This window comes from Phalacrocorax aristotelis, chromosome 7 (genome assembly GCF_949628215.1).
Source record: "Phalacrocorax aristotelis chromosome 7, bGulAri2.1, whole genome shotgun sequence".
NCBI classification, from domain to species: Eukaryota; Metazoa; Chordata; class Aves; order Suliformes; family Phalacrocoracidae; genus Phalacrocorax; species Phalacrocorax aristotelis.
The window spans coordinates 34,861,293-34,882,971 of NC_134282.1; the positions used below are offsets into that span (position 1 = coordinate 34,861,293).

At 40.7% G+C, this 21,679-nt stretch overlaps 1 protein-coding gene across 8 annotated transcripts in view; it reads right to left on the bottom strand.

Annotated features, from left to right (window-relative positions):
• The window catches only part of TMEM266 (transmembrane protein 266), an 87,395-nt gene that overhangs the window by 3,835 nt on the left and 61,881 nt on the right, over positions 1-21,679 (bottom strand). For all 8 annotated transcript variants that reach the window (XM_075099962.1, XM_075099960.1, XM_075099961.1 and 5 more), the window contains 2 exons: positions 15,369-15,555; positions 2,667-2,717 (listed from right to left, as the gene is read on the bottom strand). In XM_075099962.1, the coding sequence (XP_074956063.1) occupies positions 2,667-2,717; positions 15,369-15,555 (238 nt within the window). The remainder of the gene's footprint in view (positions 1-2,666; positions 2,718-15,368; positions 15,556-21,679) is intronic.

Consider the following 21,679-nt stretch of genomic DNA (forward strand, 5'->3'; position numbering starts at 1 on the left):
TACACATAGTTTATATATAAAATATATACATAATTATACAGATTATACATAATAATATAGCTTATACATAATACAAATGAAAAAGATACATGTGTATATATATACAGACACAGTCTCTCTCATCCCCTTTTAAAATATATATAATTACCTATTTCTAAATAAATAGTTACTCACTCATATGTACACCTTTCTTGCTTTTTTCTCTCTCTGTAGGTATATGGGGAATTTATATATAGGGATATAGGCATATAATACATTATACATTATATACACACAGAGCTATATATTAAAAGTATACGTACATACAGTCACACACGTTTTATATATATTACATAACAAATCTGAAATACAGTTTATACAGTTTTTCTCACATATGTTTATATATAAAGATATAGATATATGTATTTATATATCCCCATGTATATATATGGGGATAGACATATACATTATCCCAATATATGTATACACTTGTATACATACTTTATACATACTATAGAATACATAGAAAATCCATATAAAATCGGTGACCTTATACACACCTTTTAATAGATATTTATTATATACAACAACATCTCTACATATGCAGTCACAGACACATACACCCTTTTATCATCTTTAGATAGACTTACATATGTATACACATAGGCATATCTTTATATATAAATATATATCTAGGTATGTGTATATATATGGATATAGATATATAATACATTATATCTACATATGCTCACACATTTGTATATTTTTATATATAACAAAATATATGTCTAAACACAATCACACACAATCATCTTCATAGATATTTACATATAGAGAGGCATATGTAGGCATATATTCATATGCGTGTACACGTATACATATATTAATATATAAATATGTATATCTGTGTGTGTATATATGGGGATATACATAAGATGTGTATACATTCATACTTTATATAGTACAGAATACATACAAAATATGTATGTATATACAGACACTGCCACACACATCTCACATTTTATATATATACATATCACACATACATAAAAACATATAGTTTATATATAAAATATATACATAATACATATTATACATAAGAATACAGCTTTAACTGTTAGATCTTTAATAAGCATATATCTCTCTCCATGTATATCAATGAGGGGTGTACATATATACTACATTATACACAGATATATTTACGACCATACACTTACACACACTTTTATGTATTCTTGTTACATATACATCTGTATGTATGTGTAGGGATATACATAGATAATACATGATACAGATATATTTTTAATGTCTGTAACATATACACATATGTTCAGAAGCCATCTCTCACCCCAACCCCTTTACGTATATCTGTGTATACTTCTACATATTTAATATATGTATTTAGATAAAATATCTCTCTATATACACGACATAGCCTCTCACACACATAACTTTACATATAAAGACATACACATGTATCTTCATATATGTATATATATAGCCATACATACCTTTATATGTATATAAAACTTATCATATCATATGCATATATATATATGAGGATGTATATGTTTGGAGATACATATCTGATACATTATACACATATATGTATGAACATGTATATATTTTTACTTATGTCTTTTTTATATGTGTATCTGGGTTTCTGTGCATATATGTGGGATATACATATATAATACATCATAGATTTATATGCATACACATATATACACATTTTATATATATAATATATACTCAGACACATCCTTATATAGATATATGTATCTTTTTATATATGTCTATATTTCACTGTGTATGTACACACTATATATAGGGATGTATATATGGGATATATGCATATAATACATTATACTTACATGTGTACACACATACATCCACACCTTCCACGTATGATATGCAGACACACATCTTTTTTTTATCTATTGCCACATATATACATAGGGATGTATATACTGGGATATGCATATATAATACATTATACCTACACACACGCGCTTTTTTTTTTTTTTTAATATATCTATGAAGTGTCAGATACATAAGGGGCGGGGGGTGCGGACACCCCACCCGCCCAGCCTCGCTTACCATGCCATTTCAAAGCACGCCTGTTCAGCCACCTCCCAGCACTGGCGCCTCTGTACCGGGCAGCCTGCGCCCAGCCGCCCGGAGCCCAGCAAGGCCCCACGCGCTGACAGACGTGCAGAGCGGGGCCTGCCAAGCTCTGACCACTGGCAGAGAGCCCCCGCGGACCTCCATTTGAAGCCTGACCTCAGTTCACAGACTGTGCCTGCCGCTGCGGTTTCTTACTGTTCAGTTTAATCTTTCTGAAAGGTTCCCAGCACGGTGCTGGGCTAAGCTACTTCCCACTTCTCTTCCTTTATTTTGCCCACACTGTTCCTCCTCACGTCCATTTAAACTGTGCTGCAGACTGGACAGCCTAGCTAGGGGGAATTAACCTCTCCCAGATCTCCAAACTATTACGAGTGCCTCCAGCAGGTGCAAACCTGGGGCCCTTCAACCTTTAGAGAAATACTGCTTTGGCACAAACTTCCATGGAGCGAACCAAGAGATGCCACAGTCGGTTTAATTTCCAGGATGGACCTACACCACTGTCCAGCACACCGTGCAGTGCAAAAAGGCAGTTCACATTGATATTGTCAAGAAAAACTTACCACTGCTAGGCTCACTGCGATATCGACTGATGTAGTTATTCATATCATCCTCTGAAAGAACAAAAAGGCAGCCATTAGAAGACCATTTCTTTGATTAAATGGTTGAAATTCCACCCTGTGAAAGGCTCTCCTCTGCCCCGTACGCCCAAAGGACCACCTTTTGTGTATTTTTAGGCCAGTAGATTAGGCAACACACTGCGCACCCCCATCCACCCTGTGGCTGCAGCCAAAATAGGGATTATCATTTCTTGCAGATTTTCATGGCACCAGCCTGGGAATGAGGTATTCTAGGTTCCAAAGGAAACCTTTCTAGAGACTGACACAAGGCTGACCAGTTCCCCAGGCCCATCTCCTTGGGGCTGGTAGAGACAAGCATAACGCCGGCCTTTTCCTGGTCGGCAGGGCCCTCCCCTCCCATGTGCGGCACAAGCTTGTGCTTGTCCCAACAGGCTGAACTGTGGGCACCAGCACAGCCAGCCCTACTTCTGCTGTACAGTTACACCACTGAGTTACCTCCTTCTGCACGGTTACTCTTCAGAAAGAGAGGCACTGTGTGTCACTTGTGGCCCCAGCTGCCTCGTCACTCACGTTAACCTTAGTCTCTCCCTGGCTAGACCTGGCACTCCAGAGAGAGCCCAACCCAGCTCCCTACCAGTCTGCAGCCATCCCCTTATTCTGCCAAGGAGTTCTCCAGGTAGGGGCACTGGGAGGGCAGGTTTTATTTCTCCTATAGAGATATTTTTATTTTCTTTCAATATATTTTTCCACATGGCCCAAAACTGCTCCTCATTTTATTTGCAAACCCCTCCTGAGACCTCTGCTGCTGCCATGCTGAACAGCAATGACATAACCATTGCTCCTGAGCCACTTCCCTGTGTTTCTGCACTCCCTCTTTCCTTTTAAGTGTTTCTAACTTGTTCCTGTGAAATGCAGTTGGCTTGAAAAAAGTGAGGAAATGATATCCAGTATGTTTCCAGAAGAACGGCTAGAACTTCCCTTGTTCTACTTTGGATGACATGGCCAATAAAAGCCATGCAACGAGTTTACCAAAACAAGTGGGAATGCCTCTGCAGCTCAGTACAAGTGCTGCTGCTGTGGGAAATGAGAAACACAGCCAGATGAGCCAGCTGTCTAGCAGTTCTAATCCATGTCATTTTAATGTATAAATCCCTACTTCTAAAATAATGCCTTTTTAAAAACTCAGACTGAATAGAGTTATTTTGTTGTATATTACATATACATATATAAGATACAGCATAATATTAACGTTACATTATCCCTTCGCTTAAAAGATACTATAAAGATTTTTACAGCTCAGGGGTGTAGAACTACGCTTGTAGTACATACATGACAGCAATGCCTGAACTTCAATAATGCTAAGATAAAAATGAAGACACAACCACAAAAGGGCAAGCAGCAGCTATATCGCATATACAGATATTTAGATGCTGCAGATGACAGTGGGATTTCCTGTTATCGTACAGAAAAGCAGAACATTTTACAGTTGCTGAAAAGAGAATAACAAACCCCTCTTGTTGCAATTCTAAGCAGAACACAAATATTGCTGCTAAGAGAACAGTACTGGCAATCCAGGAAGAATTTCAAGCTTACAAGCAACGTGACCTGCCCAATTTGCGGTGTATCATCTGCTCTAAAAGCATTCTCTCCTTTTAAGTGCTCTTTTTGATACCATGTTTCAGAAAACCATGCTCATCCCTTTGAGCCAGATTTCCTTCGTCCCCCTGGGTCTCTGTGGCTACAGTCCCGCCTTTTCACAGCACATTGCGGTTTGCAGGTGAAAGAAACCGATGTTTTCTGGGGAACACTTTCTCCACACAGCAAGACCCAAACCACTAAGCACTCTGTACCTGAAATAGCCGCACTCATAAGAAGGCAAATCTAACCTGACACTGAAAGGCAACATGGTTGTTTTCCTGGTTTCATTGGATCTTAAAAGCTTTTTTGGCCCTTGTTGATCTTTAAATGCCTGCAGTCAGAGGTGTGCTTTGTGCTAATGTCTGAGTTTAAAAAAGAGGCCTCAGAGTAGCCCAAGGCAATGCCACTGTATTAGGAGTACATTGCAAGGCTTTTCAGCTATCTGCTACTAAAATACACTTCATTTCAATCATGCATGATTTATACTCTAAATGCCACCAAACCTGCCATCCTGTTAGATCCAGGTTCTTGTTCAGGCATGGAATCTTTATCTACAGTCAGAAAATACCTGCATGTCTGTATTTCTGGTAATGCACTTTCATCATATTTAACTTAGAGTCTAATTCTAAACAGAGAGATGAGCAAAACCACACTACAGTTTGGCCTGGACAAGGGCAAATTCTGCACATGGGGGCCACCCCTCCTCATCATATGGCAAGAGCACACGGCCACGCTCCATGCAATGAATGGGGGACCAACTCAGCCGTCCCTCAGCTGTCATTAAAGTCTGCCCCAAATGCCAAGACACTTTGCACTGGAGACAGAAAACAACTTTGAAAAGTTATTCATTTGCTTTTCATGTCTTGTGGCAAGGCTCAGATGGAGCCTTCTTTAGGATTGCATATATTTACTGCCCTGGCCATCTGTCTATCAACTAACAGAATGTACCAGGGCACTGGTACATTTTCTAACCAAGCGGTTTCTTTCAAACCAATTTAACAAAGAGATACAGGCTACTCTTTATATCAGCACAGGCCAATGCCAAACACCTGAAAAGGGAATCCTGTAATGCACTCACTCAGATCCCTTTGAGCAGTGAGGAAAATCACAGATTGTCCTGGCTGCCTGTGTGACCACTTGCACACAAGACTGGGAGAGCTGCCTCACTGTCTACTTTCATGTTATTATGTGATGGCCTTACTAACATAATTGTTTTAGATGCCTTACCAATCTATAACAACATATAAATGTATAAATATATACACATGTGCATGTAAAGTATAAAATACATACATATTTACCTTGAATAATTTCTTATGAATAAAAAACAATTAAGAAGAATGGAATAACAACAGAATAAATATTTCAAGAACAGATTAAGCTTCTGATTTATTACATTAAAGCAAACTGACAATTAACAAACTCATCTTAGTTGTATTGGGATTCTCAGCTGCTTTGGGCACAAAAGGCTATAAACAATTCCAGTTATCTCTCATAATATTCTACATAGCTGAAAGCAAGATGTTTTAAAAAAATGCCACAATTATACAACTTGTGCATATAAACCATATACACAGATAAAAAGTATGGCACTGCGCATTACTATGGAACACTGCTTACGTACTTGGTAGTGATTTACAATGAGATGAAGTCCCCACTGCTCAGCGTGTGCAAACAGGATCAGCAGCACAACTATATTTGCAGCTGGTGCCATGCAGGAAGGTCATATGAGTAAGTAGGGGAAACCAGATTTTGCAAGAGGGGCAGATTGCTTATATTATTTAAATTCTACATAGCGTTTTCTGCTGTCAGTGTATTTTAGTTTCAGCTCCAGAAAGGCAGTTGTCTTAAAAAATACTTCAGTCTCCATTGTTTCCCTGGGTTTTTAAAACTTTTTTTTTCTTATTTCTACCACCTTGGAATTTTCAGGATCCAGAAGACTTAGTTTTCCTCCTTTCCTAGAAATGAACCCATCTCTTCAAATAGACAGCAATGTTACCCACACTTCCTTTTCCAGAAGATAAACTTTCCATTTAGAAGTCCTTAGCCATAACAATGCCCAAATGGTATTTATAGCAAATGAAGGAACTGGCAGTAAGCAGAAAGAAAAAGCATCTCTCTCTTATTTCCCCTGGAAATGGCAAGCTTAGGAAAATGTCTGTGGATGGTGATTGGGATCATCTTGCTAGATGCACCAGGAGGAATCATAGAATTGCTTAGGTTGGAAAAGACCTTTAAGATCATCAAGTCCAACCGTAAACCTAATAAGGCCAAGTCCACCAGTAAACCATGTCCCTAAGTGCCACATCTACACATAACAAATGAAAGCCTTTACCCCCAGGAAATCGGGTGACAAATCTAGTGATGAAGATACAGTAGTTGTGAGGTGAGAAGGGAGAATGGGAAGAGTGAGGCAGCTATTCCCCACCTGAAAACCCATCCTAACCTGTGATAAACAAGGATGGGTCTACAATCTTCCCTGGAAAGCAAGAGTTCTGGGAAGTAGTAAGATATGCAGCAGCACTGTGGAGGAATTCAGCTGAGAGAAGGTTTTGCTTGGCAGAAGGAACGAGCAGAAACAGGCTGTTTTCTATGGTCCATGAGCATTATTTGCTCAAGTAGTGTGGGGTGTGAATGACTGCCAAAAGAACACGACAAAATGAGACACCTGGATCTGCTTCACCTACTAGTGGAAGACGGCAACTAAGTAACTGTACAAGGTGAGGCAGCAGAGTAACCTGGGACCACAAATAGACAGCGGGGCTGACTCCAGCAGGGTCAGGACTTTTCACTAGACAGAAGGGAATGTCTAGTGGGGAAGGTTGCTCAGCCTCCTACCTATCTCGCATAAAAAAACCTGCCTTCCCTGACACTGTAACCAACCACTTCTGCAAGCCTGTAAGGGCAGCCAAGTCAAATCAAGAAGGGGAAATAAGTCTCATCTCTTAGCCTGCTACCTGAATCTCTGTTATTGAAAAAACGAGCAGTTCTTGGTTGGGATCTGTCTGACAGATACCAGATTTTTGACTGATGAAGGTTTTCAAATTATCTGCCTGTTCTTTTCCTGCAAGATTCAGAACACATGCTAAAATGAATCAGGGAATAATAAACTATTTAGAGTACAGTCCCATATAATCTCATCTGACCCAAGAAACAATGTTGTAATCTCTCTCTCCTGGTCCTTTAAAAACCTAATAAATTTGGTGAAACACATAAATGGCATTCCACCCAAGGCAGATGTCTCTTAGTTCTATCATCCCTCAACAGTGACCTTTAATTGTTTCATCAATGACTTTAGTGAATGAGTCTGCAAACCCCCTGCATACAATAAATACCATTTGCACATCTTTTAGATTACAGGCCTTCAAAAAGGGATTTCTTTTTAAATATTTCATTATTAAAATATTTCACTTCATATTTTTATTGCCATTGATAGTACTGCCTCTGTCTCTCAATGCTGAAATTTCTGAACTGGAAGGTTATTTCTTCTGCTGGGTTGCCTCTCACTGAGGATGTGAGTCCTTAGAGTAATGTCTAACCCTGACTTTCCTCCAGAAAGCAATCTTCACTAGGTTTCTAAAGCAGCAGATCTTTTATCTCCATCGCTGCTATCTGACACCTGCGTCTTCTTAAAGTACTGCTACCACTTAGAAGCATTTGGGAAAGTAGGATGAAATACGCTTTGCAATAAAACCCACTAAGATACACTCTGAGCAGGGAGGTTTTTCGAGGCACAAGTTATAAGGCCAATTTATTGTCCCCTAAACACCTTCAGAAATAAGAGCGGTGATGACAGCTACGCTGCTCTGACACTAGCCGATAACACTGCCACAACCTGACTTTGCATGAGAATAACATAGCTTTATTATGACACTGTAGTGCAGTAAGAAAGGAAGACAAAATGTACATTAGAAAAGGACATCTACAGCTGTTTCTGAGAGCACACTGGCAATACATGGGGGAAATTCCCTAATGAAGCTGTAACCTTCCCAGGGAGTTTCCCCCTGCAGATTGCTAGGCAATCCCTGGCATTCCAGATCTGTCTGACCTTGGCCATCTGAACTTCACCATCACCAAACTCTCAGCCAGTCCTAACCTCCTCTTCCCCTCAGCAGCCCAAGTATAGCTCACTGCTCACTTGTAAATTCATTTATTAAGGCATATGCATGCTCCCTAGGCTGTGCTGTGCTGTCTAGTTCACCTTTCTGGTCTTGTGCAAGATGACCTGAGCAGAGTTTTTTCCCTGTGCTTTGCTGGCCCTAGAAGGTCTCTCTCCCTTTCCCTCTAGAAACATGGAAAGTTTGTGCCAAGAGGAAACATGAACAGCCAGCTGGCCCTTTCCAGGAGTCTTCTCCTGCTTTTCGAATGAAGGCAGATTGCCACATTAGTGCAAGCTGCAGTACTCACAGGACTCTTCCATTCACATGGATATCCACTCCCTGCAGAGGCTGGATAGATGCCTGAGCATGTGGATAATCCACCTTGAGAGGAACTGTCAAAGTTAGCTTGCACAGAAAACAGTGCAACAGATTCAGCCTGGTTCTGAGAAATCAACCTAGATGAAAGTAATCATGCAGAAGGAAATCCTGGGATATGGAACAGGCTCTGTTATCAGCAGATAACCAAAATCCTTAACTGACAACAAATTGGGTTGCTTTGGCCCTCGCTTTAGCAGATCATGCTGCAAGAGGACTGCACGCTGAGCTGAGCATGGCTGAGATGCAGGACGTCTGTCTGTCAGCATGGCTGGTGGCTTTGGGTAGAGGACGGCCTGGGGGACCTCCCCATGCTCTTTCCAACCTTGTTCTCTATGACTATGGATCAGCAGATCCACATCTGGGTTGGCTTGTTACAGTCAGCCCAAAGCAAACACAGAGGAACTTGGATCTGTCTCTGCAAAATAGCCACATTTGTTGAGTCTAGAAAAAAAAAAGTTCAGAAAGAATATGGCTACCAACAAAACAAAAATTTACTGTGTAAACATCAGGGAAAGAGTATAATAATTTAAGTGAAAGGATTCAAGAACAAATTGTTATGAACCAGCAATGAATAAATGTAGACTTGGAATTAGAAAAAGATTTCTAATCATTTAGAAAAGTGAGATGCTAGAACAGCATCATAATGGTGGTAGATGGCAAAATACATCACTGCTGTCACATGGAGCACGATCTGTTTATGAAAGGAGTTATTATGAAAGGGCTGCATGCTTGGACAGTGGAAAACATTCCAGTTCTGTGTTCCTGTACCCATCGGCAATATCTTCACACCTCTGCACATTAATAATGGGAGACAACTTCAACCTCACATGCGTGACAGTACACTCGCTGCCTCTGGAAGTGAAAACTTTCTACCCCACCCATTTGGTGAATATGAAATTCAAGAGCCTAACTTCACTAACTACACACACATTTATGTAAGTGTTGCTTAAGGTTTAATTCCTTTGATTCCTGCCTGCATGATCAGTGCACAGAGAACCAGAAAACCTGAAAGAGGCACCTACAGAGAAGCCAAATCCCTACTCTTCCACAGATATATGGAATTTAACCAGGAAGTGGAGTGCACTTAAGATATAACCATTTCCAGGAGCATGCTTCAAAGTAGATACATTTCAACATTTTAAAATAACCATAAACTATTTTTTATCTATTGTTCTGCAGTAACACGCCTCCCTTAGAGCACTAACAGATGATCACCAAAGGAACTGGCTTAGAGATTAAAAGTGTTCAACCAGCTCAGACTGCCTTGCAAGGAACAACTGACAAAATCCTTTCCAGTGCCCTGCTTTGCCTTCTCAGACAGCTTATGAATAATCTCAAGGGAAGCTCTCTGAAGCTCCAGAATTTTTCACTTTCCCCTCTCAACATCCTACTATTTTCACTTACAAAACAGTGGGTACCTATGGGGAGAGTAAGCTTTACTTTACTCCAAGCATGGTCATAAATTGCAGCAGTCCCGCAAAGCAGCCCCATAAAAATGGAAATTTGACTTAGAATAGCTAAGTTAAGCTTTCTGTTATGCAAAGTAACAGAGCTAGGAGCTGGTTCTTGCTCAAAGGAATAGGTGGCATATTAATCTTAAACTATGGCAGTACTGTAGAATTCCAAAAACTGAAGTGATATATGCAGGGAAATGAGGAATTTCCACTAGGGACTGTAATTCATATATTATGGGAGAGATTAAAGAATAATAAATTTTGGAAGGAAGTATTAATGGCTATATGGGGCACTGAGGACCTGGCATTCCCTGAAGCCTGGAACTTTGTAAACCAAACACTAAAAATGATTTGTGCAGGAGCAGAAAACATTAGATGTTATTCTGACCATGACCAGTTACAAACGGTAGGAAGTAAGAACTCAGCAAGACAAAAAACTTCCTTTACAATGTAGAGATGAACAGATAGGATAATATTTGCCATTATGTCAAATGGTAACCATCTCTGGGAAGAAGAAAGGGATGACAGCACTTAGGATATTTCCCTTGCTCTTAGAGAAAGGCTGACCACAATGGTCCTGAAAATCATTAGGGATGCTGCTGTGCATTCACATGCAACAGCTTTTACCCTAAGCTCTTTACAAACTGAGGCAGAGAAGCTAAGTGCTCACAGTGCAGCAAATGTCACAGCTTTGCCCCAGGTTTATTGCTCCTAGAGTCCTGCCCTTCTCTTGAGTCCCTCATCTTCCCTGGTGTTGATAATGGCACCCTTTGACTTACATGCTGAAGCCTGTGTTTTAACCTTCATGTTTGTCCTTTCTGGAGATCAATTTTTTGGCAAGACAAATAAAACCTCCATTCAAAGAAAGTTAAAGGTGAAAAAAAAAAATCCTGCTTTTCAGCCAAATTAATTAGAAAAGACCATATATCCATAAATTTTCCACAGAGTTATTCCTCCCATGTTAGGAGGTCTCTTGGTGAACTACTCTAGGGAGACAGAAGCATATGAGGCAGCAGCTAGCTCATTATCCAGAGAATTAGCACAGGACTGACCAGGCCACAAACAGCTTACAGCTCTACTGCCTCTAGAAGTGGTCCTTCTAGAAGAGGCATGAAATATTAGCTGGGGAGCTACGGGACACTTTCAGAGCCCATTGACCATCTGATCAGCGCTCTTGCCTCTCCCAGTCTCTTACCAGCTGTTAAAGCATTTCAGATAAAAAGAGAAAGAGGTCTGCAGAAAGAAAATCTAGGTGAAAATGTGTACTGAAAGCTACCAAATCTGCCAGGACATACAGTACTCTGCCAGTGCAGGCCACCGTGTGTGTCTCTACACAAATTCCCTGAGGTGCTGTGCGTACCATGTGATGCTGGGATTACCTGACTTACTTCACTGAATGCTGTAGTAAATGGTTGCACAAAATCCAGAGTACAAGCTACAGCTTCCCCTGAGGAGCTTTAACTTATGCACTATCCCATAAAACTCCCAGGTAGGGAAATGAGTCTGAATGCTTTCTTATTCCATAACCCCTTTGTGGTAAAGTATTCTGCTCTGAATGTTTCCATTGTTCAATATAGACGGGGGAAATAAGATTAGCTTGAGATGGAATATCCCATTTTCTCATGCAGTGTGTTCTCTAGCCAACTCAAGCTTGCTGGTTTGGCAGAATTCATGGCTCTCCAAAGACGGTGATTTTTTTGCAGGCTGACAAAGTTAAGTTTGGCACAAACACATGCCTTCCATGCCATACCCTACCCTCAGGTGTTATATGTAGGGCTAATGTTCTGCCAGAGCATAAGAGAACAGCACATCAGAGGCTGTTTTGCCTAACAGCTGAATTGTGGCTTGGAACTGTAGCTCTTCTTTTAACAGTATTAGAAACCTGGCTCCTTATTTCTCCTCCAACTAGTCAGTTTAATAGGCAACTGCAGATATTTTTCAAAGCTCACAAATGCCATGTGGCACACAGAATGATTAACTGCAGTCATAACTCTAGAATCTTTAAGGAGGAAAAACAAAGCTTAGAGAAAAAATGGATACAAAATTATTCCTGATGTGGTCTGACACAGAGGGTAACTTGCAAAAGTCAGGATTTAATACACTGGTGGCTTACAGTTCCAGGCAGAGCAAGTGGTGTGGAAAGCCCTGAAGATAGCATAGCTAGTGTAACTACAGCATGTGAGAAGTGGGAGGATACAGAAATGACCTACAGGAAACTTCTTAATTGTCTGTGCTCTGCAGAGCTAGGTCTCAGGAGTATTTCACATGCCTGAAAAGGTGGGGAGATCCTACACCAACCAGATATATTCTTTCCACACTGTGCAAATAGGCATCTTCAGCTGAAGACAAGCTCTTCTTCCATCCAACATATCGCATTTAGATTTTCCTGATATATGTATTGGTCAGAACAGCCGTGATGTAGATGAAAATGTTGGCAGCTTGCTAAAGTGGTAATGGTGAAAGCCGCTGCAGCTCCTAGTGTATTACTGGGAGTGTGAGTTGGTGCTGGGAGAGCTGGAGAAGAAAGACCCAGTTAAGGTGAGGAGGGAGAAGAACCAGGCAGGGCTGGCTCATGAGCTTTCTCCCCTGGGGGTAATGGCCTTCTCAAGCTGTTAGTTCAGGTTTTGAAGTCCTGTAGCTTACACAGAAGCAATCTCTAAGCCAGCATTGTTAGTGCAGGATTCAAAGCCTGGGTAGTTTAATACTTATTTCCTTTGCAAAACAATTCAGGAAACTACATGCAAAATCCTCTGCCTTAACTGACTATTCCTGAATTGTGAACTAACACATGGGATGTTATTGCTGGGCTTGTGGTTTCTCATGTAAGCTTAACTTGGTCCCCTTGTCAGTAGTCCACCAGGACGGTAGACTATCATGGGTGGGTGTCCCTTGCTATAAGACCAAAGGAAATATTTTCCGTTCAGCTCCTGACTCATTCAACATCAAGGAAAATTGCTTAAAAGGAGTCACCCAAATTTAGCTTCTAAGGACAAGCGCTCAAAATAATGCATCTACAAAAGCTTTGTATGTAATATATGATACAATACACAATAAATATTTTCTCCTGGATTTTCAGATGACTTCTGGGAATCAGAAATGAATTCTGAATACTCAGTATGACTGCTTAAATATAACATACCTGCACCTTACCCAATATGTAAAGTAACGCATGTTTTCTTGTTTGCTGAACATCTTTTTTCAGTGAAAAGCACGAATCTCTCTAATCACGTAAGCTAACTAAATGTAGAAATCAGTCCTGAAGATTGTGAGTCTACTTAGTTGCATGTGTGGCCAGCATTTTACAGGGAAAAACAAATAATGAGTACTTGTGTTATCTTGTATGATGGAATGAATACCTCGGACAGAAGAATTTTTAGATTAATCGCCACAGCACTAAAATTTCAGCAAACCTCCTTATAATGTGCACAACACTCTCCAGTTCCAAATGTAACCCTCAAGGAACACATGCATAAATTATAATATATCCGCTGGGGAAAATTCTGAAATCCTGTAAAAAAGGGGGAAATGCATTTTAGGGGGCAGTCTGCTCAACTGCCTGCTTTTAAATACAATTTGAAATCAGGAATAATTAATGGCTGAATTGTGGTTAGTGCTTGGCTATTACAAAGAGGAAAAAACAAAAGCAATTTCTACATGCATTCATTACGGTGTACAGAATGGAAAGGATTATCATTTGAAAATGTCTGGTGAGGTTCTTCTCTTAAACCTTTTGATAAAAATACTTCTGAGCCTTGAATCCTAAGGAGTTTGACCAAAATAAAAGTATCATGCAAACCTCAAATTCAGATATATTCGTATAGTGTTCATCTGTTAAAATAATCAAGCTAAGGTGTCCAAGCAAGACTAACATATCATTAAGGTAGAAAGTGTTGTCTCCTCTGGAATATTATGTTAAATGTTACTGAAATCAGGACACATTCTGCACTTTATTTTAAGGGTTGGGGGACCACAGGAGAAAAAGCTATGTCTTTTCCAAAAATACTTCTGGTCTAGAAACTGTATGAGGAGCGCCTAAAGTCACTTGGTTTGTTCAGCCCAGAGAAGAGGAGACAGAGGGGTGACCTCATGGCGGTCTGCAGCTTCCTCACAAGGGGAGGACAAGGGGCAGGTGCTGATCTCTTCTCTCTGGTGACCCATGACAGGACCCGAGGGAATGGCAGGAAGATGTGCCAGGGGAGGTTTAGGTTGGACATTAGAAAAAGGTTCTTCTCCCAGAGGGTGGTGGAGCACTGGAACAGGCTGCCCGGGGAGGCAGTGACGATGCCAAGCCTAACGATATTCAAGAGCACTTGGACAACACCCTCAGACACATGGTATGAGTTTTGGGGTTGTCCTGTGCAGGGACAGGAGTAGGACTCAATGATCCTTGCAGGTCCCTTCCAACTCAGGACATTCTATGATACCATGATTCTATGACTTGTGTGATAAAAATGGATCCAAGTAAACATAACTGTTGATATTCCCCTGATTCTCAGACCTGCCCAACAGACAGCTCACAGATGACAGACTGCTCTTCACCAGTCATGTGTCCCTTAGACATCCGAGCAGGAACTGCCTATACAGTGCATCACTCCTTTTCTGGCACCAGAGCTGCTCTGTCCAAGCACAGCTAGGCTGTCCAGCATTGGCAGTTTTAAGTAACCTGGTGAGAACATAGGCTCTAGGCAGGGCCAGCTTCAGAGCTGATGCACTGGTCCTCTCTAATCCACAGAAATGCAAGTGGCCAAAGACTGAAATTGTTTTTCAGTATTCTCAATTTCCCTGCTTTTACCTCTGAGTGATTATTGCTTTGCCAATTCTGATTTGGCTGCTGCTTCTTTAATGTTTGATGGATATAATCATGAGGACACTGGGAAGGTACATCACAGTCATTTTCTTCCTGCGACATTTTATTGGCTCTGCTCAGGATCTGTTCACAAACACAACAGCTCCTGCCACTTCAAAGCAGATGCAGCCTATTTGCAAAATTGGGAAAATAGGGTCTCCGGGGAAAGTAATCAATTCATTGGTAGAGTAAAAGTATTTGTGGCTTCAGTAACTCCGTGCAAGGGACCAGCTGTGCCAGCAGGTACCAGCACTCAGGCAGCACTCACCTCGTGGAGGTCGCAGCTCAGTGATGTTCTCGGTGGCTTCATCATCCGAATCTTCAGTTGCTACCACCTTGTACCTGTTGCTGCTCTGTTTGTTCAGTACATGTGGGACCTGTAGAGCAGCCTCTCTCTCTGCAGCCAGATCCAAATCCTGCTGAGCAAGGTGGGCCCTCAGCTGCCTGATTTCAAACTAGAGGAAAAAACAACACCACATACTGATGTCATATAAGCATGGCCAGACGTCTATATTCTACAGCTGGGGACCTATCACTCATTTTATCACTAAACCACTACAAACTGGTGACAGTAAATACAATGTGGTTGAATCAGGATGCGACTCCAAGCCACTGATGCTCTCCCAGGGCCCATGTGAGCTGGACCATTGTTCATATTAATTTAAAAATAATGACTGCCTCATGCTGGTCTTCTATTTTGTACATGTCTGCATCCCGAAGATATTTGACAGCTTCTGGACAATTTTGGACAAAATCCTGAAGATTTTGGACAATTTTTAACATATCTAACTGCGAAATCAATTGAAATCTTTATAGAAGACCACTCTTAACAGGCATCTAGGGATTTAGGTTCATGAAAAACATCCCTAGTCTGCTAGACTTTGTAAAGAGGATTTCTGTGGAGGAAGGTTCTGTAAGCAGTACCTAGAATGGTCCTCCCCAACTAACTGGGCAAGGGGGAGGCACACCACAGTCCTCTTCCAGCTTGAAATCTTCTGTACTCAACAGTGTGCAGAAAACCCTGGGGAAGGCTGCCACTTTTCTGGCCGCTCCCCTCAAATATATGAGCTGCAGCGGTTAATGACTTTCTGCGATCAGGAGTGTATTTGCCTCATCACTGGTGTTACAAAGCAGACACTGACAAAAAGACAGAAGCTACCAGGTACAATCTGATTGATGGGCACAGCATATTTCTCTTGTGTTTGACAGCCATAGGTCTTCCACAACACAAGAAGGAAAAAAATTTTTCTGGAGAGGCTGCAGAGACCCTTTAAACCCTTAAATAGGCACTACAAGATCCCACTGTCTTTCCCTTCTGCCATCCAGCAGAGCCATGGGATTGTGTGGCACAGAGTTTCTCTTTTTTAAACTCTTTCTAACATCAGTAGTACAGCAATGACCAAGTCATATCTAATTATGGAGAGTCTGATAGGAAAAAGCAAACGAGGCGAGTAATAGGCTAAGGCATTTAAAATTTAGCATTGCTGGGCCTCCTGTAGTTCAAGGCCTGAAAAGCCATAGGAAAGCATGATGCTATGGTGAGCCACACTGCACCTGTCGCTCCACATTTACAAATGAGATGGAATTAGCACCTCAATTCTTGAAAACTGGTGGCTAACAGCATGTAGGATAAATGAACCTGGTTCTGGCTTTTGCCTCTCAGATGCTGACTCAAATTACTTTGTTGTGAGATTTTGGAATCTGTAAGCAGACCTAGTTTGTTCCACTGTGGTCCACATCAGACATGGTGCAAACCCCAGGCATGCTGCAGAGCACCAGCAGTTCCTCCAAGCTGTGTAAGTGACTGGAGGGGAAACAAGACAGAGTTTCCACAGGTTTTAGAATAAGAAAAAGAGGAAAGAAAAAAGGTATTCCAGTTTGCCACATCTGGAGACTATCTGCTTTCCAGAGCATAAGGGAAGGAACCACAGTGACTGGAGGGCCCACTGCAAGACTCAAATCTAGAGCACAAAAGGGCACTACAAGCTTTCCAGATCACATTCAAACCATCTGATATAGGGATCTAACAAAGCATGCAGCTTTTTCTCTGTCTTGAATTGAGTGGAAAGAGGTCTGGCAGCTGCAGACAGCTGGCCACATGAATTGCTCATTGCTCTTAACCAAAGGACCTCTGGCAGTGGCAGTCAGAGGAGTGAGGCAGTATCAGCAAATGTCAAAATATAGCCCTGCTCCTTGATTCCTTCAAGGAAACCTCCATGGCAAATCCCAAATGGTGTTTTTTGTGTTAACCTACCAGCTAGGAAGAAATAGCAAACAGCTAGTGCTAAGACTTTTCCCAGGCAGCCTTGAGCTTCCTGAGGCTTAAGGTGCCTGTGCCATGCCAGAGGTACCATGAAAGCACTGTCTGGAGTTCAACTTTACAACACAGAGAATTTCAGGTTTCACCCTTGACTTGAAAATCCCCAAATATCTTACATCTCACCTTTAAAGGGACAAAGGTACCTTTCCAGACAGTCCCTTGGTTTAAAGGAAGAAATGCACTCAAACATGACAGACAAAAAATTAATTACTGCCTAACCATGCCTGCTTGCCTAGCTCAAACTAATAGGCAGTAAGAATTAGGCACCATTACTGTTTTTCTACATTTCATATTTCATCCTTCAGAAACTTTCCTGTCTGTCAGAAAAAGAAATATTGCCCCTAAAATGCTTAATTCTGGCCTAGAGGCAGGATATGATTTCTTTTTTCATGGAAAAGAAAAAAACTGGCAGGTATTTTATAACACAAATAGATAAAACTACCTAGAAGTCAGGTATTTAACCAGCTTAGGCATTTACAAAGATTGGCTGAACCTTGTAACAATCAAAAGCTTGAAGGGAATCACTGCATTTTACAGACATGAAAAAGGAATCTTACGGTGAGCCTACAGCAAAAATGAGGGAATAGACCAGACTTTCTGGTGCCCACTTACATGTTCCAATCGATAAAGCAAGCATTTCCAAATATTCAGATATTACTGTCAATCTTTAAAACTTCCATGCCCAGTCACCATCCAGTTTTTAATAGATGAGTTCATAGATTTTATTGCTTAATACGGCTCTGCCAACAGGCGATGAACTACTCAGCCTGGCATGCTGGACAAAGTAGCAGTCTCAAGCCATTGCTTGAGGGGTCACCATGCTGGACAGCTACACTTTGCCCGAACAAGTCTTTATTTCCTATTTACATGGCAAAAATTACTATCTTGGATGAATCCCCACCACACAGACAGCACGAGAAACTGGAAACTACGGCAAAAATGACTACCACAGTTATTCAGGTGAACAGCTACTACTGCTGGTAATGTCAAAACCAGAAGAGGCTTTGCTGCCATCTTACGTTTGAAAGACAGAAATACATGCTTGTGCCTACAGCAGCAGCGGAAGCACCTGCTTAAGAAGATAGCCCAAACATCACATGCTAGCAGAAACCAAAACCTAGACCTGATGTCTTGGCTTGTGCAACACTTCCCTCATCCACTGCTTCAGGATGATAAGTGTATGCAGGACTTGCAACTTTTTAGTGATATGTGAACCCTCTTCTATTGCTAGCTGCAAATACAATCCACATGCTTGTCTTATTTTCAGCTCTTAACACTGAGCTAGTTCAGCTGGTCTAAAATCCAGAACTGAACATAAGACTCTCAAGCACATATGAGGATTGGATTCCAAGGCACAGGAAAGCAGCACAGTGCTCTGGACTTCAACAGCACGTGCAAGGTGAATAATAGCACACAGAGATGTTCAGAAAGATAACAGCAGAAACTGATGTTGCCTACAAAACCACGCAGCTGCAGCTGGTTAACACAGGCTCTCCCTTCCACTTTTCCGTTACCTCAGATGATCAGCTTCCAGGTCCCATTCATGTTTGCCCTAAAGTCTATGTAGTCATTAAAACAGTGGAAAGCTAGAATTAAATACTGTTGTGTGTGTAAATGTCATTTTTTTATTGAAAGAGAACAGGGCATTCATTGTATTAATGGTGTCCCGCATTCACTGTTCCTGATGCAAACTGATCCATACGTGTTCCACAGAGATGCAGAGAACCACTCTGTTACAGACACAGAGCATAAGACAGAGCCAAAACCCAACTCAATATATTGCTTCCAAATGCAAACCCAAACTCTAAGTCTCTAGCATGTTCAAAAAGGGACTGGGTGGGATGGAAAAATCACCATTTATCATAAGGATTGATTTAGGAAAATGAAAGTACATTCAATAAAATATCTAGCAAAAGTTAAAAAAGAAACAGATTTTTTTGCTCACAAAAGGCATGTATCTACTTCGGAGATCAGTTCAGTATTAACTGTTTCCAATTATTACTTCAAAATTATCCCAAGATATTGCAGAAGCTGGAATACAGTTTTGGCCACTAAAAGCAACCCACTAAAAACGTAGGTTAAGTCTAAGAGAAGTGGGTGTTCCTTACAGGTGTAATTCAATGAGAAACTATATGAGCAAATTATGTTGTAGGCGCTTATATTTATTGAACATTATATTGAACACTGACCTCAGGCAATTCTAATGTGTAGAAGAGCTAATGAGATTGCTCTGACTGCATGTCATGCAGTCCAGGCAGAGTTAAATAAATCATTAAAAGGTATAAAATATAACAGCGTTTTTAAGTAAAAATTCTGGGCCAAGTTAAACACAAGAAATTTCTATTTGCAGTAGGAACTGATGTAGCTATCTGCAGACTTGGGCCTCTCTAATACAGAGTATTGCAGGAGTGCTGTACCAAGAAAATTATTTTTCATATTTTCAGGTGGACCATCCTTCCTTCAGCCTATAAGGAAGGATGCATATTACACATATAATGAGAAAATAAAAAAGAAAAAAAAAAATCATACAAACTTATACTACGATTTGTTTGAATTAAGACTTACTCATAGGTATCAGCTCTGTGTTAAGCATCTTGTAAATCCCGCAGAAAGCCAGTGGGCAAATAATGCTGTTGGTGTGGAAGATAACTTGATGTGATCGAGGAGATTAAGGCAACCCATCTCCTGACTCAAGATAATTACAAAATGAGCACTGGTCCACTCAAAACAGCTAGTGACATTATTTATCAGGACCTATGATATTATCATTAATTATGTATACTTTGGTAGCTTTTGGTGGGTTCTTTTATCAATAAGTTCCTAACACACTTTGCAATGAAAAAAATATATTTGAAAACTTCATAGAACTACAGCATATTGCAGGCCGAAATGGACCTGTGAAGGTCATGTAGTCCAATACCCTGCCTAAAGCAAGTCCATTTAGCTCAGGGTGCTGAAAGCCTGTCCTGTCAAGTTTTGAATATCTCCAGGGTTGTATATACCACAACCTCCCTGGCAATCTGCTCCAGTGCCTGGCCATTCTCCTAGTAAAAATGTTTGCCCCTATATTTAATAGGAATTTTGCACATTCCAGCTTGTGTACTGTCACCATGCAGCTCTGAGGAGAGCCTGGCTACACCCTCCCATGAGGGAGTTGAAGACAACAATAAAGGTTCAATACACCTCACTAATGTGAAAAAAACACTTATTACCAAGAAAAAGGGAGATACAGACCTTCTCACATAAGAATGAGTAACTAGGTTGTCAGGCATGAAGAGAGTTCATTGATAGTAAATTTACACTTACTTAGTGTTTTCAAAATTTGTTATGTGTTGTCCTCTCATAGCACTAAACTTGGAAATATTTTGCCAGGAAACAAACCAGAAAGAACTATGGGGCGCACTTGTGTACTTCCTCGCTTAAAGATTAGGTGATTATTTATAAGCAGGTAAAATGACAGAGACATACCCAGAGCTTCAGATAACATCTCAGTTTAGATGCCTGTTTTATAAAATGCGCCACCCATCCTATTTGATTTTTACAACATGCATGTAAAACTCAAAAAGGGACAGACTTAGCAGTGAATCATCTAGTACTTCCCTTTAATGGTCTAGCAACAGAGTACGACTGACATAGTTTCAGAGAGATCAATGAACATTTTAGCCAGAAGCTTACTCGTGTCTAATGCAGGAGCAATAACTTTGCTCAATTCTATTAGTGCTGCTGTACAGAATGCCCTGCCCTAAAACTCATCTGCTGCTGGGATACAATCCAATGTTTATTTCCATTAGTTTAGCCATTGTTGGTAACAATAAAAATCAGGAGACAGTTGCAAACTAATGATTTATGGGAAGAATGAAACACGGGATGACCTTGGCTGCCTTCCATTCATGAAGAAAATGACTGGTAGTTAGAAATAAGTTAAAATTATTGCAAAAGGATAACATAAGTTATTTCTCCGATAGGTAATTTTACCAGCTAAATAGCCCTGTCATTAAACTAGCAGCTGTTTTACAAATTATATTCCAAGATAAAAAAGAAATTATAGCTTCCATAGTTGTTGCAGCTTTGAGCATGATGAAAAACCCACTTCTATAGGAGCTGACAGAAAAGGAGCTCTTGTGATAAGGCTGAATACATAGTCCTGGCTGGACTGTACTCAGCTGAATGGCTCTTGTGGAAGTTAAGCAGAAAGGATCATGTAAGTAGATCTATTATCAGAAATGGAAATTCCTTTTCAGGTGATATCAGAAATGGAA